A 16,242-nucleotide genomic window follows, 5' to 3' on the forward strand; every position below is an offset into this window, starting at 1 on the left:
ACCATGTCCGCGAGAAAGACATCCAGCGTTTTTTCAGTGGCTACGGGCGCCTGCTGGAAGTCGACCTGAAAAACGGGTGAGCGCGCGGCCTGGGTACCCTGGCTCTCGCGGTGTCTCTTGGGGTGAGGTGGGGCGGAGTGTGTGTGGGGGGGGTGGAAATGAGCGTCCGCGCCGCCGCGTGGCGGAGCTCGCTCTCAAAATGGCGGCCGCCCGACTGACAGGGGGCGGAGGGGGGCGGGGCTGCACGTGCCTGCCTGGGGAGGGGGCTTGGCGCGCGTTGCCCAGGGCCTGACTGCCGCCGGGTGTCCCCGCCCCCTTCGTCCAGGTACGGCTTTGTGGAGTTCGAGGACTCCCGCGACGCGGACGATGCCGTTTACGAGCTGAACGGCAAGGACTTGTGCGGAGAACGAGTCATCGTGGAGCACGCCCGGGGCCCCCGCCGGGACCGCGATGGCTATAGCTACGGCAGCCGCAGTGAGTCCAGTTCCGCGCGTGCCGCGACGCCTCGGGGATAGGAGTGCGGGGAGATGTGGGGGGAGGGGCAGGCAGGTAGGCGGTAGTGAGGCTCAGGCAGACCGCGGTGGCTCCCCCTGGCGGGGAGGGGTGGCGGGGCGGGGACTCAGCACAAAGGAGCCAGGCGCTCTTAGTCACCCGGGTCTACTAGGGCAGGTGCGCTGCGTGCAGGGGCGGCGAGGGCAGTGGGGACCAGAGAGATTGGAGAAGTGCCTTGGGGTGAGGGGCTGGCCCAGAGCACTCTGTCCTAGCTCTTGCACCGAGGAAACCTCCCTACCGAGGAGCCTCGGATTATCTTGAGTGGGGGGATCCTGAGGAGATCGGGTGCCTTATAGAAACGGACCTCTGCATTTTGCCTTGTGGTAATTTGTAAGAGCTCAGAGCTGCCCCCAAAAGGGCACCACTGGAACCAGTTCCATTATTGGGGTGTTAACACCCGCAGAGGTTCCGCTCCCTGAATTTTAGTATTCCTAGATGCAAATGTCTACAGGCAGATACCCCTCAGAGTAGTAGAATTTGAGAATCTTAAGTTGGGGGGTTAGGGGAGGTGGTAGTGCTGGGCAGCTGTTGAGACTACTTCAACTGACAATTAGCTTCTCTAGAACCAACTTAATGTTGCTTTAGTTTATTCAGATGGGAATTAGAGCTAGTGTCGTGCTGTAACTGAAGTGTGGTTGGGGCATGTTATGGGGGGAGGTGGTAGTTATTTACTACTTAATTAAAATGTTAAATGTTGAAATTGTTGCATGTTGAATTCAAACTTTTTAACAAGTCCTTGATGTTTCAATTTGAAAGTGACCAATGGGGCTGAGGCTGTGTCCACTGAGGCTAAGATGACTGCCTTTCCTGATTGGCCTTGGCTTTTCCATACATTGTGTGACCCTTGCCCTATGACCCTTTGGCTGACCTTACCGGAAGCCATGACGACAGCAGCCTTTTGCCATTAGACGCAGGGTGATGGTGAGGATTCCAAGGGTTAGACAAAACTGGTTAATCTGAACTAGGTGACTGTTACCTTGCGTGTTTTGTGGCCAAACCACCACCAAAAACCTCACACTGTGATGTAAGTACTTAGTGTAACTAGTAAACATTTTTGTAAAATGTAGAAATGCATGTAATCAGTTAAGTTTTATATTTTACAATGTTCTGTAAAATAAAACTTAGCGAGGTAAATTGAATAAAGGAGCAGTCACTTTCTAACAGATTGTAGGAGAAATTTAGTAGGATTTTAGTTTATTTGACTTGCCCTTAATATAATGTATGGCAAATCACATATGTGTTGGAGGTTTAGCAAGATAAAAGCAAAGTCCTACTCCAGTAAATAAATTACTTTGTTTGTACTAACTTTCAAAACATTTTGTGCTCTTAGCATTATGAAACATCTGACTATTCATTTATGTGATAAAGGTGGTGGAGGAGGAGGATACAGCAGTCGAAGAGCCACTGGCAGAGATAAATATGGACCACCTGTTCGTACAGAATACAGACTGATTGTAGAAAATCTTTCTAGTCGTTGCAGTTGGCAAGATTTAAAGGTATGTGTAGTTGGTTTTAAAAGTAATCTAAAGGGTTATGATACAAGTATTTTTTCCATGGAATAATTACTTTAAAATTAAACCTTCATGTATTAGATTTCAGGAACTAACTTGACTCTTCTTGCTACATAGGATTTCATGAGACAAGCTGGAGAAGTAACATATGCAGATGCTCACAAAGAACGAACAAATGAAGGTGTAATTGAATTTCGTTCCTATTCTGACATGAAGCGTGCTTTAGATAAATTGGATGGCACAGAAATAAATGGCAGAAACATAAGGCTAATTGAAGATAAACCACGGACAAGCCATAGGAGATCCTATTCTGGAAGCAGATCTAGGTAATTTAAACTATTGGTTACCATTAAGATGAACTTTCATATGCAATCAATTAGGGTTTCATATTCAACTGTAAAAGTGTGCTATTTTTTTTTAATCAAAACTAAGGTTCATGCCCTGCCCTATTTGCTATGTGAAGTCCATTGTGGCTTTAATTTTTTTCATCTGCAAAATGTTAGCATTAGATTAAATGAATATTGATTCCTTCCAGCTCTGAGCAATGTCATGGCATAGATAAGGCTGCCTGAAACTAGGTTTTACATGCATAATAGAGTACATTTTCAAAACAATTAATGGTGAAGCTTTGGGGGAATAATCTTAAGTGATATTTTTAATGTAAAATAAAATCTAAGTGAAGTTACATTGAATAATTGAATGGAAAAGCATTTATTGCTTATTGTATGCACATACATGTGATATTGGAAGGTGAAAAACAGTATATTGCTTGCTTTCTATTTCTAGATCCAGGTCTAGGCGAAGGTCTCGAAGTAGGAGTCGAAGAAGCAGCAGAAGTAGATCCCGTAGTGCCTCAAAAAGTCGTTCCAGGTAAGGGTTTTTTGGTTAGTTGGCTTATGTTTGTTTTTAAGCCCTAGCTGTATAAGGTATGATCATAAGATGATATGATAAATTTTTATACTTTATCTCTTTTCAAGATCCAAATCTAGGTCTCGAAGCAAAGATCATTCACGTTCCCGATCTAAAGGCAGGAAGTCTAGATCAAAGAGCAAATCTAAGGCCAAGTCTGATCGAGGCTCTAGATCTCGTAGCAGATCCAAGGCAAAGTCGGAGAAGTCACATAGTAGGTCCAGGTCTCCATCTCCCAAAGAAAATGGAAAAGGAGAAACAAAGTCAAAATCAAGATCAAGAAGCCAATCTCACTCCAATTCTCCACAACCTCCACCACCATCAAAGGCTCGATCTGAGTCTCCTCCAGTTAAAAGGGCTACATCAGTATCTCACTCTAGATCTCGGTCACGGTCAAGATCTAGTTCAAGAGATTAAAAGTCCTGAACTCCTTTGCACATTTACGGAACACTTTCTTACTTGCCAGGCAATTCTGTGATGTTAGTACTTCCAATGTTGGCCTCTTCTCGGGAGAAAGCCTGAACCAGGGGCATAAAGGTTTGATTTGGAAGCAAAATTAATGGGGAAAAATGAGGCTCTAGAGAAATGGTGACACAAAGCAAGCAAAGACCCCCCCCTTTTGTAGAAATTAAGCTCTTTGATTTTATAGTATTTCAGCAGTAATAACTTTTGTAGAGATTAGGCTTACTTATGATTTTTAAGCATTTCAGCAGGACCTGCTGTTGAATGAAGTTTTCTTTTTAAAGTATTAAACTCTCAAAAAAGCTTTAAACTTTTAAAGCTTTAGAGAGGACTCAAGTTTTTTTTTTTGTTTTGTTTTTTTGTTTTGTTTTTTTTTGTGTGTGTGTTTTGTTTTGTTTTGGTTTTTTTTTTTCAATTATGTTCAAGTTAAACGAGTTGTATTAAAGGTTTGCTACTGAGGGAATGAAAGCCACAGGTCAATATTAAATGGCTTTTGAGCAGTTTTGTCTCATATCTATTTTTTTGAAAAAATACGAACTGTGTTGTGTATGGTTGAGTGTAAAATTAGGCAAACCTCAAATCAGCAATAAATTCAATTTGGTATACCATTGTATTTCCATGTTATTAATTAAAACTTGCTAAAGTAAGTCCTCCCACTCCTGTTTTGTTTTTTTCCACATTAGAAACAAAAGGTCTTTGTAGGCAGTCTTGCATAATGAGGAAATGTGGTAAAGATGGAAATTTTCTAACTTGAGGTTTGCTGGTACACCAGGTAAATGACATTCCAAATATATTTGGATTACTGTCTTAATTACCTCCATTTTCTGGTAGTGGTCAGTGTCATTAACATCTTAATATTTAGTTGCAGAATTTGCAACTCGAAGAGGAGCAGCAACTACTCCTTAGTCTTCCTCTTTATTCAGAATGGGGTGTCTGAACATGAGGTTATCTCTGAGGTAGTAATAATAATTAGTTTTGTAAAACTAGTTAGAAAATCACTTATTAAGTTAGAGGATAGTGACTAGACTTATTATTTTCACTGGTTAATAGGGACTTCTAGATAAGGAAACTTCCTCTATTGATATAGGTAGGCACCTTTGCAACTTAGTGTTAGATGATTCTCTTGAATGCTAAGATTAAGTGACAATGTCCAGGGTTGCACAGCCAGTTCCTGTCTTTCAAGTTGGCTGTCTTTGCTTAGCTATGTTGCCTCTGATTTTATTAAGTTGTAAAGAAAAATCCCATCTAATCACTCCCTTTAGAAGAGAAAGTTTAATAACATGCAATTAGAATTCCTTATAAATTTTATGAAATATAATTGAATTATTTTTAGTGGTAATTACAGACATTACAAACTTAAATTTCATTCCTAGTTAACATGAAACTGCATTTATGATAACTTGATTATAATTCAGTGTATTCACATCTTAAATGCCCATAAATACTTGACTTTCTGGTACAAAGACAAGAATTTGAGAGTAGCCAGGTATCTGTTAATTGAGTGAGGGAGGGATTTTGAAATTAATAATTTCTAGTATGTCTACATTTAAAGTTTTCATTACTTTGGCACTCATACATGAAGCCTTGGCTATATTCACGAGTCAGCAGAATACTGATCTCAGTAGCTTCTAAGAGTTCAAAGAACAAAGGTTCGCTAGTGCAGAAATGAATGTAGACAAACATTAGGACTTCATTTTTTTTTAATGGTTCACTTCAAATTTATACAAAGTAAAATGGGGATAATCAAATAAGTAGTTAAAAGAACCATCGAGATTCTAGCTCTTGCTAGCAAGATAAGGTAATGGGGCAGTTATTTTACTTTCTAGTTTGTGTTAGATCTAGATTAAAAGAAAATCTCAAGTCTAAAAATCCTAAAATCCATTTTTATCACATTGGAGTAATTTGCAAGGTTGATATTAAAAGACCTGACAAAAAATTGCCTCAAACTTAATTTGAAAAAGTGGCAGTGACTAGGAGAGTATGACCAGTCCAATTCAGTTGTCTAAAGATCTAGGAGTTGGGCTTTTAAAACCTCACTTTAGGAGTCACATCCTCAAGGAACTGCATTAGAAATCATAAGAGGTCATTTAACTTGTTGCCAAGTCACAATAAGGTGCAAAAATATTGATACTTTGTGATAACTAAATTTTCCTGTAAGTTATAAAAAAAAAAACAAGCTTGTTCTGGTAACCTTTTGGTTAATTTTTTAAGATGTTTACTACAACAGAGGATGTCCTTTTTCATTTATAGAAGAGCTAGGTACTATAAAATTAGAGAGTAGTAGCAATCTACAATTTTTACCCATACTAGTGACCAGAAGTAAATGGTTAAGTGTACTGTTTCTTGGGCACTAAGCTAAAATAAAAACCATAAAATAGCTCACCTTTGGCCTTCATGGATTTGTTCTTTAAGGAACTTGGCTAGCATTTTTTTTTTCAAGCTAAGAGTAGTTTTGGGGGTATGAAATTGGCTTTTAAAAATTTCCAAGGCAAGGTGGTCCTTTATTTGGGCTTTACTCTCAAATTTAAGTTACACTATATAGCAATATTAGCATGTTTGGACATTGTTGACTACTGCCTTGGCTATAGATAATTGTTTAGCTGTATTATTAAATAAAAATTTTTTCAGTAACTACAAAGCCTACTGCATTTATTGAATTTATCTGGTCACATTACTTGTTTAATGGTTCTGATTAGATTAGTGGGTTTTTTTTAATAGTATTTGAAATGTTTTTATTTTGTGGTAAATATAGTGGGTGCTAAAGGAATTTTTCTTCAGAAATTGTTAATGTGCAAAACCAATCTTGTAAACTGCGTGCTGTTCCACCACCTGAGACAAAACTTAGAAGCCTGGTAAATCTTTTTTCAAATCTTTCTTAAAATTGAAACCGTCAGTTCCAAAGCAGGAAACTGGTATGGGCTAGGTATTTGGGGTTAAGTGACTTGCTCAGGGTCACATAGCTAGGAAGTATCAGGTCAAATTTGAACACAGGACCTCCAGTCTCCAGGTCTAACTCCCCAAGCCTGTTAAATTTTTTTTTTGATACATAGAATTTATATAGATTTGGATACATAGAATACATACAAGGCCAGTTGGGTCAAAGAAGCAACCATGGGATGCTAATTTAATGAGGATCTTATTTTCTGCTAGAAAATTAGCAAATTATTACATGTGAATAATTTCTTTGAGAATATAATAGCATTTTCATACAATATCAAAGCTAAAATAACTTAAGGACCAAAATGTGTTCAAGAATTCAATCCTAATTCAGCGTGATTTGACTCCATTGCAGGGGGAGGGGAGGGTTGATTCTTGTACAAAAATCCACCAATTTAGGAAAGTTGTATTCTTATTGAGAATGGAAAAATATGAGTTTGTCCTTGAAGTCATCTCAGTCACTGATTGGTTCAATATTTCTTTGCAGCTGATCTTTTCCCTTCTCCTTTTTTTGGCTTGCCTTTTCCACAAAATTTCTTTAGTCGACTTTGCTCTTCCTTAAAATCTTGATGTTCATCTCTGTAAAAACCAAAGAAACGGAGTTTCCTCATTACAGCAAAATAGGTGTTGTGAGGGGGATACCAGTCATACAGCTCCTTCCTTTTGGCCAAAGGCTGTTCACTAAACAACTTCACTACTTTCATGGATTTGGAATCGTTGGGGATAGCAGCTTCTCCAAATATTCAGGCACTCGGGCGAGCCATTTGTATGGCATATTCTGAAAGGGAGGACATCTCTAGAGATAGCCAGTAAAGGACGGTCCTTCCTCATCTATCCCAAGCCTGTTAAATTTTAATGTCAACTGAAAGGTGAGGGATTTGGACTAAGTGAACTGATGGGTCTCAAAGAATAAATGTTTACATACTTTGTTGTAAAATGCTTACTGAGAGACAATAGAATGGGAAAGCTGAGGTAAATGAGATCCAGTTTCCTACTTCCTTAAAGTCATAAGTATGGATTTGTTATTTCTGTGAGGACCTGGATTGGTCTCCACTTTAATCTCTTGATTCTCAGTTTACAAGATAAGGGAATTGGACTAGCTCTGAAGTGTCAAACACAAGAGTCCACTGAAAAGGTCCCAAATGCACCTAGTTACAATAAAATGCAAAAGGAAAATATTTAACAAAAATACAATAAAACAATGTTAATATGTAGTTTTCATATCAATACAGGGCAAGCAAGAATCCTCATGAGCAGTTTAGTGGCCCCCATTTCCACAGGACACCACTGGACTTGGGATTTTAATTTTAAAAATTCCTTCCAACATAATAAAATGGCCCCATTCTCCTTCCAACTTGTAATTAAACCAAGGCTGAAAGGAAGGAGGGGCAAGCATAACTTTTTAAGGTCAAACCAGTGCATTTTGTTTCTCTGCAATGTTAGGCTGCAAATGTAAGCAATACATACAAAATTGTCCCATATGTCCCTGGTATTCTTGTTTTTCATAGGCAATTGATTTTTTTACACACTGAATTTGAACTAAGTACAGTCTAAAAGGTCACAAAATTGCTGTCCTATTGTTTTCACTAATAACACGCCATCATACATGTTGGTCTGCATGATGGAGAATATCCAGGCGAGAGGAATAAGAATGATTATAGGAAACTGGCGTGGATTAGCTTCAAAAAGGCAGAGTAATTTGATTACCTTATTAAAAATCAAGAGAGAAACCAGTTTCTTAGTTTAGAGAAGGCAGGAAGAAATGGGTTTAAGCTGTGGAGTTTGAGGATTGATTGACCTGCACGATCTGCTTTTAAATGTCAGTTTATCATATGAATTTATCCATACCTGCAAATGCAAATGCTGAAATAGAAGAGCTGCCCGATTGTTTCTTATATTTAGATTCTAGCCCTCTCACTTCAAGCACTTCATTTGAGCCCTCAGAATCCTATAAGGTAGCATGTAAAAGACATTTTCATGCAATTTAATTTGCCCAGCTCTCCTGGGCTTACTTTCTTTTAAAGATTCAAATTAATTGGCCTGGAAACTAGATTTATCCTGCCTTTTGTTCATGTAATGGGCTTATAGAGTTAGAGGACCTGGGTTCAAATCCCACAATTTGACCTACCTTTGGACAAGTCATTTTTACCTCCCTGGCCTCAGTTTCCCTATTTTTAACATCAGTTGGATTAAGTGGCCTTTCAGCTCTAAATCTGCTACTACTGTAGCCTAAGCTCCTATTAGCTCATACCTTGGGATGATGGTCTTGGTGGCATTCTTAACTGTATCCAAAACAGCTAAGATTAACTCTCTTGGTATTCCTCAATTATTTGGCCTGAGTATTCTTTTTTAATTTATAACAGTACTTTGTCAGCAAATAATAGAGGTAATGGTGTTTTCTGTTGAATATCTTTAAGGGATTCTTTCTGTTTGTAAATCAGGATGAGAAAAAGACAGCTTTGACAAAATTCAAGACCCTCCAAATCATTCCATCTCTAAAACTTGCCAGATTTATTTCTATACATCACATGTGCTTGTACTGGACTATTCATTGAGCTTCACTGGTCCTCTGGCATGCATGAAAACTCTTTTACCCCAAACAGGAGTACTTTGAGGTAGTAGGTACTAACTCCTATGAAGCCATACCAACATCTCACACTTTTGTAGCTCATACTTTGGTATACATCTTCACTTTAAATTAGTTCTTAGAAAATGAAATTTGTATTGTTTTTTGCATCCTTTTATTTTCTAGTACATTGCATATAAGAAGATACTTAAACATTTGAATTTTATCTGATAGGAGCTTTTTCAAACCAGTGGCCCACCCAAAAAAAAAAAAAAAAAAAGGATACTGTAATAAAAAGCAGCCTGATTTGATTAGAATGAGAAGAGAGAATATAAAACATTTTATTTAACTAATTTAAAATTAGCAGGAAATATAAATATGCCAAATAACCTTTTTAATTCCTAAGCTATGTAATATGTTTGATTTGTTTGACTAAAAACAAGTAAGATAAAATTATTTGTACCTGAGACTGGTAAGAAGCGGGTAGAGTGAAACTGATGAGTGGAAATTTGGATTCAATAAACTAAAGTAAGTTTGTTTTGTGAATATTGAATTAAGGAACTACCTTAATATTGAGAAATAAAAGAAGATTTTTTTTTTCTGTGCTGAGAACTACTTTTTTTTTTTTTTTTTTTTAAACCCTTGTACTTCGGTGTATTGTCTCATAGGTGGAAGATTGGTAAGGGTGGGCAATGGGGGTCAAGTGACTTGCCCAGGGTCACACAGCTGGGAAGTGGCTGAGGCCGGGTTTGAACCTAGGACCTCCTGTCTCTAGGCCTGACTCTCACTCCACTGAGCTACCCAGCTGCCCCCTGAGAACTACTTTTTATTTTCAAATGTCAACATTTATTTCTCAAGTAAGTTGATATACTTTGTAAGTCATAAAGCACCATAATAATGTGAGTTATTGAGATAGAGCTTTAATAAATGTGTTAAATCATAAGACAGCTTACCCAGCCTTAGAAAACCATGTAGTCATTAGTGTATCAGCAAACAACCAAAAAAGATACTGAGTAACCAGCTGGTTTTTGTTGTTTGGGGGTTTTTTTTTGCAAAAGAGGAAAGGAAAATGCCTTTTTTTGTACTACCTTTGCTTCATGAGAGGTGAAAGGGACTAGTTTTATATCTGAGAGCCTAACCCAAGAACTTGTTGAAACTAAAAGAACCTGTGTCCCTTATCATTTATGTTTAGGGTCTTGTTCCTTCCAACCATAGCCCAATTCAGCCCTTCTTCTTCCTCTGCCCTAAAACTCAAATGGTTGGCTTTTAACCAACATATTTGAAATTATAGATGTTTTTTATACTCTGAGTCCCATTATTGAACATTCTAAGTATCCTTGTTCATAAGAATCACAGATTTAAAACTAGAAGGATGTTTAGAGGTCATTGAATCCGACCTTCTCAGTACAATCTGCATCTACCTTTGTCAGAATTCATGGCAAGCATGCAGTTCAAATGCATGCTTTTAACAGATGACTATACTTATATTTTCAGCCTGTACCACCCACTCCACAGAGTAATGAGTTTTTTAATTTTAAACTTTTAGTATTGAACAAAAAAGTCACAATTTTTTATTCAGCTGGTAGACTATATCAAAATAATAGTAATTCCATTAAACCCAAGTTCAGTTCCACAAAATTTTGCATTCATGAACGATTTAATCAAGAAGGAAATAGACTTTTTCAGAACCCCATAGGCTTCCAATTTTTTTATTTGTTATCTTTCCAATTATTTACTTTAATGAACAAGCATTTATTTTCTCTCCCACATCTTCCCTACCTATTTGACAAGAACAACAAAATCCTTGTAACATTCATTCATATTTGGGTAAAACAAATTTTTGCATTGGCCACAATCTGCACTCAAATCCAGAAAGTGGTTGGCATTTATCAGTCCTTTGGAATCATTTTTGGGCTAAATGTTGATCAGAGTACTTCATCCTTTCAAAGTTGTTTGTCTTTACAATATTGTTGTATTATAAATTGTCTTCTGGTTCTGCTCATTTCACTCTGCATTAATGCATACAGATAATACCAGGTTTCTCTGAAACTGTCTCTTTCATCATTTCTTACATCACAATAATATTCCATTACATTCATGTTCAGCCATTTTTCAATTGACGGGCATCCTTTTAATTTCTAGTTCTTTGCCATCATAAAAAAAGTTGCTATAGGGCCAGCGAGGTGGCTCAGTGTATTGAGAACCAGGCCCAGAGACAGGAGGTGTCCTGGGTTCAAATCTGGCCTCAGACACTTCCCAGCTGTGTGACCCTGGGCAAGTCACTTGACCCCCATTGCCTAGCCCTTACTGCTCTTCTGCCTTACAACCAATACCCAGTATTGATTCTAAGGTGGAAGGTAAGGGTTTTAAAAAAAGTTGCTATAAACATTTTTTAATATATAGGTCCTTTTCCTATTTCTTTGTTCTCTAGGATATAGATTGTATCAGTGAGTGAAAAGGTTTGTACATTTTAGTAACTTTGGCAGCATAATTCCAAATTGCTTTCAAAAATAGTTGAACTAGTGCACAGCTCTACCAGTCTTGTATATCTGAGTCTATTTTTCCATAGCCACTCCAACATTTGTCATTTTCCTCTTCTGTCAACTTTACTGATCTGATGGGAGAGAGAGTAAAACCCCCACCAGAGCTGTTCTAATTTGCATCCCCATTAGTGATTTGTAGTATTTTTTCATATGGGTATGAATAGCTTATGATTTCTTCCTTTGAAAACTGCTAAAACATAAACTTTAACCCTTTTTCAATTTCAGAATGGCTCTTAATCTTATACATTTGAGCCTTTGCCTTATATGTCTTAGAATTGAGTCCTTAATCAGAAAAACTTAATGTAAAGTTTTGTTGGGGGTTTTTTCCAAAAAATTATTTCCTTCCTAATTCTAGCTATATTTGGATTTGTTTGTGCAAAACCTTTTTAACTTTTATGTGATCAAAATTGCCTGTTTTATGTGATAGTCTCCATCACTTGCTTAGTCATGAACCCTTCCTAAGTCCATTGGTCTGAAAGGTTATTTCTTCCTTCCTCTCATAATTTGCTTATGAAGTCACTATTTATGTTTAAATTATATACCCATTTTGAGTTTATCCTGGTAAACTGTGAAAAATTGTCCATAAAAAGTTTCTGCTAGTCTACTTATCAGTTTTTCCAACAGTTTTTGTCAAATGATGAGTCCTTACCACTTGGGTCTTTGGGTTTATTAAACACATTACTAAATTTGCAAGCTTATATATGTTATGTTCAATTAAATTGAAAGACTACAGCTACTGAATAGCTTTTGGAGTTTTTAACCAGTTGCACATAATTTTGGTAGATCTTTTGAATTCTTTTTGTTTTTAAGTCATCTAGTTTTCCCTTCTCTCTTACATCACCTTTACTTTAAACAAAAAAAAAAAAAAAAAAAGGAAAAATAGAGAAAAATTTCCAGCAAGACCAACCAATTATTGAAAAAAATCTGACATTACATGCGATGATCCACATCTGGAAACCTCTACTACTATATAAGTGGAAAGAAGCGTTCCTCATATTCCTTCTTTGGGGGTCAAGCTTTTCCTTTGTAATTTTTTCAACTTTATTGAAAGTTTCAACAGTTTGTGGTTATTTTTTTCTTTTACTTTGTTACAGTTATTGTATCTATTTATGTAGCTGTTTTTTCTTTATTCTACTTAATTTTCCATCAACTTATATAAACTTTCCATGTTTCTCTATATTCATCACAAGCACCTTTTCTCACAGTACAATTAACATCCCATTCCATTCATGTATCAGTTTATTTAGCCATTCAGTAATTGATGATAATATCTACTTTATTTTCAGTTTTTTGCTACCACAAAATGTGCTGCTGTAAATTTTTTGGTATACACACATACATTTGTGTGCATATGGTCCAGTAGATAGACTGCTAGGCCTGGAGACAAGAAGACCCAAGTTCAAATGCAGTCTTAGATACTTAACTATCAATGTGTCCCTGGGCAAGTCACTTAACCTTGTGGGCCTCAATTTCCTCACTGAGCAAGAAAAGGAAATGGAAAATCACTCCAGTATCTTTGCTGAGAAAACCCCAATGAGAATTGGACACTACTGAAACAACTGAACAAAAACAACAACACACACACATATATATAACTCTCTTGGGGTATGTGCCCAACTGTGGAATCACTGGATCAAAGGTTATTTATATTTTAGCCATTTTGTTTTCTTTTTATTTAAAAAAAAGATTTTATTAACTTCTTCTCTTTCTGACATAATAATTATCCCAAGTATCATTTTCTATTCTCTCTCAGAATCACCTTATATAACAATAGTATTTTTTAAGAAGGAAAACCTCTCTGGATCTCCCACCTCCACTAAGGGGCAATTTGCAGATGTCCTTCTCAGTTTCTTCACTGAAGATGTGCTTAATCTATATAATTTCATTACATTACTTTTTAATTTATAGTTCTTTCTATTTACATTATTGTAGTTAATGAGATATATATATATATGTATATATTGTTTCTTGGCTTTGCTTACTTCACTCTGTATCAGTTCATACAAATATTTCTGTGCTCTATATTCATCACATATTTAATTTCAGCACAATAATATTCCATTATATTCACATACCACACTTTGTTTAACTATTCCACAATTGATAGGCATTTACTTTGTTTCCTAGTTCTTTGCTAGTACAAAAAGTAATGTTATCTTTATTTGGGGATTTTCTTATTCAAAGAGTTCGAAGACTATAGAAATTTTAGGCACTTTGCATAATTCCAAATTGCCTTCCAGAATGGCCATTCCATTTCACAACTCCACCAACCTGTCCTTCCATAAATCCTGTAGCATTAAGTATTGCCATTTTTTGTCATCTTTGCCAATTTTCAGGGTGTATGATGAAACCTCAGGGTCGTTATGGTTTGTGTTTCTCTTACTATTAGTGATTTGAGGCATTTCATGTGGTTGTTAATTCTTTTCATTTTTTCTTTTGAGAATTGTTCAAATCCTTGACCACATATCTATTGGGTAATGGTTATTTTTAATATATTTATTCATATATACAAAATTGTTTATATATCTTGGATAACAATTCCTTTTCTGATATAATTTTTTTTCTATTTGGCAACTTCCTTTTCACAGGTGCATTAATCTTTTCTGTGGAAAAACTTTTCAGTTTCATGTTATCAAAGTTATCTAATTTTGTTTTTGTGATTATCTCTGTCTCATTTGGTTAAAAATACATCCTTTACCCATAGCTTTGAGATGAATATGGTCTGCTTCTCTTTTTTTCTTTTTTTTAATTAATTAATTTGTTTGTTGATACATTAAAATTCCCAGATATCTCATCCCCTTCCTCCCTCCCCACACATAGAAGACATCACCTGACAAAATAAAATGTGTATATTTTGTCTCTTTTTTCTGTTTATTAACTCTTTCTCTAGAGGTGGACATTCACAAGTTATTCTTCAAATATTAATTCTGTAGCTATAGAAAATGTTCACTTGGTTCTATTTGCTCTTCATAATTTCAAATTGATCTTTCCAAATTAAAAAAAATTGATCTGTTCATTATTTCTTACAAAGCAGTAGTATTCCATCACAAAGATCTGCTTATCTTCTAATTTTTTAATAGTTTAATCTTTCATATAAAGGTCACATCCATTTAGATCACATTTATTGTGAAATATGTTATAAGGTGTTGATATAAGCCTGATTTATATCAGAGTGCTTTCCAATTTTCCTAGTAGTTTATGAGGAATTTTTTCCTAGGTAATTTATGTTTTCCATTTTATCAAATACTGAATTATTGAGTTCTGTTATCTCAGATTCTTCCTGGTCTAGGCTAGATAGTTTTGATGACTACAACTTTATAATATAATGTCAGATCTAGTAGTGCTATTCTCCCTTTATACCTGTTTCTTTTCAGCATTTTTCTTGATATTCTAGATCTTTTATTTTCCAAGTGGAATTTTGTTATTGTTTTATCAAGTTCTATAAAGTATCCCTGTGGTAATTTGATTGAGACATTATTAAAATGTAAATTAACTTTGGTAGCATTGTCATTTTTACTATATTGGCACAGCCTAGCCTCTAGCACTGAATATTCCTACCACTATTTAAGTTGTTTATTTCTTTAAGGAGCACTTTGTAATTGAATCTATACAAGACTTTTATAAACTTTGATAGATTGAGCCTAGATACTTTATGTATTTTATACTTATTAGGAATGAGAATTCCTTTTTTATTTTTGCTTCTTAGTTTTTGTTATTGAATATAAATGCAATTGATTTGTGAGTGTTTATTTTGTAGCCTACAATGTTACTAAAGGCATAGATTGTCTCAATTAGTACATTTGCTCCTGTAAACGAGACTCCATTCCTGGGGATTATTGTGATGATGTAAGAAACAGAAGATATCAATAAAAACTTATCTAAAATTAAAACTAAATTTAAAAGCATAAAATGAGATTTTTGTTGATTCTCTAGGATTTTCCAAGTATTCCATCACATCAGCAGCAAATAGGAATAGTTTGATCAATTATTTACCCATTTGTTTTTCATTTTCTCTTTTCTTTTCTTTTCTTTTCTTATCTTTTTTTTTTTAACCCTTACCTTCTGTCTTGGAGTCAATACTGTGTATTGGCTCCAAGGCAGAAAAGTGGTAAGGGTAGGCAATGGGGGTCAAGTGACTTGCCCAGGGTCACACAGCTGGGAAGTGCCTGAGGTCAAATTTGAACCTAGGACCTCCCTCTCTAGGCCTGACTTTCAATCCACTGAGCTACCCAGCTGCCCCCTAATTTTCTCTTTTTTTATTGCTATTACATTTCTAGAACTATGTCAGATAATAGTGAGGAGAGTGGGCACTCTTGCTATATTCCCATATTGATGGTAAAGATTCTAGATATCCCTAATACATTTGGTTCTTGCTTTTGGTTTTAGATAGATGGGTTTTAAACATATATTTTGAAACATCTGTGCCTATATTTTGTAAAGTTTTTAGCATAAAAAAAATCAGACTATAAAAAACTTTTTCTGCATCCATTGACATGGTTTGGAATGTTTTTATTTTGAATATGATTAATTATGTTGATTATTTTACTAATATTGAATCATCTTTGCATTATTGCTATAAATCTTACTTGGTCATAATGAATGAATTCTTGTCTATAATTCTTGTCTTATCTGGCTATAGTCTGACAAGATTTTTTTTAAGGTTTTAAATCAATATTCTTTAATGTTATTAGTCTACAATTTTCCTTCCATGTTTTATCCTTCCCTGGTTTAGGTATTAAAATTCTACTTGTCTCATAAAAGG

At 35.9% G+C, this 16,242-nt stretch overlaps 1 protein-coding gene and 1 pseudogene across 2 annotated transcripts in view; one reads left to right on the forward strand and one right to left on the reverse strand.

The window, feature by feature from the left end:
* The window catches only part of SRSF6 (serine and arginine rich splicing factor 6), a 14,063-nt gene extending 10,268 nt beyond the window's left edge, over positions 1–3,795 (forward strand). Inside the window, exons 2-6 of one of the 2 annotated variants that reach the window (XM_044664393.1) lie at positions 326–474; positions 1,936–2,048; positions 2,181–2,389; positions 2,850–2,933; positions 3,041–3,795. In XM_044664393.1, the coding sequence (XP_044520328.1) occupies positions 326–474; positions 1,936–2,048; positions 2,181–2,389; positions 2,850–2,933; positions 3,041–3,389 (904 nt within the window). In that variant the 3' untranslated portion in view covers positions 3,390–3,795. Of the gene's footprint in view, positions 1–325; positions 475–1,920; positions 2,049–2,180; positions 2,390–2,849; positions 2,934–3,040 lie in introns of both variants that reach the window. The other variant, XM_044664392.1, reaches the window with a different exon arrangement.
* A 2,800-nt stretch (positions 3,796–6,595) lies between these two features.
* Positions 6,596–7,165, reverse strand: LOC123237457 (annotated as a pseudogene).
* Positions 7,166–16,242: the final 9,077 nt, after the last annotated feature.

Source organism: Gracilinanus agilis, chromosome 2, assembly GCF_016433145.1.
Source record: "Gracilinanus agilis isolate LMUSP501 chromosome 2, AgileGrace, whole genome shotgun sequence".
Taxonomy (NCBI): Eukaryota; Metazoa; Chordata; class Mammalia; order Didelphimorphia; family Didelphidae; genus Gracilinanus; species Gracilinanus agilis.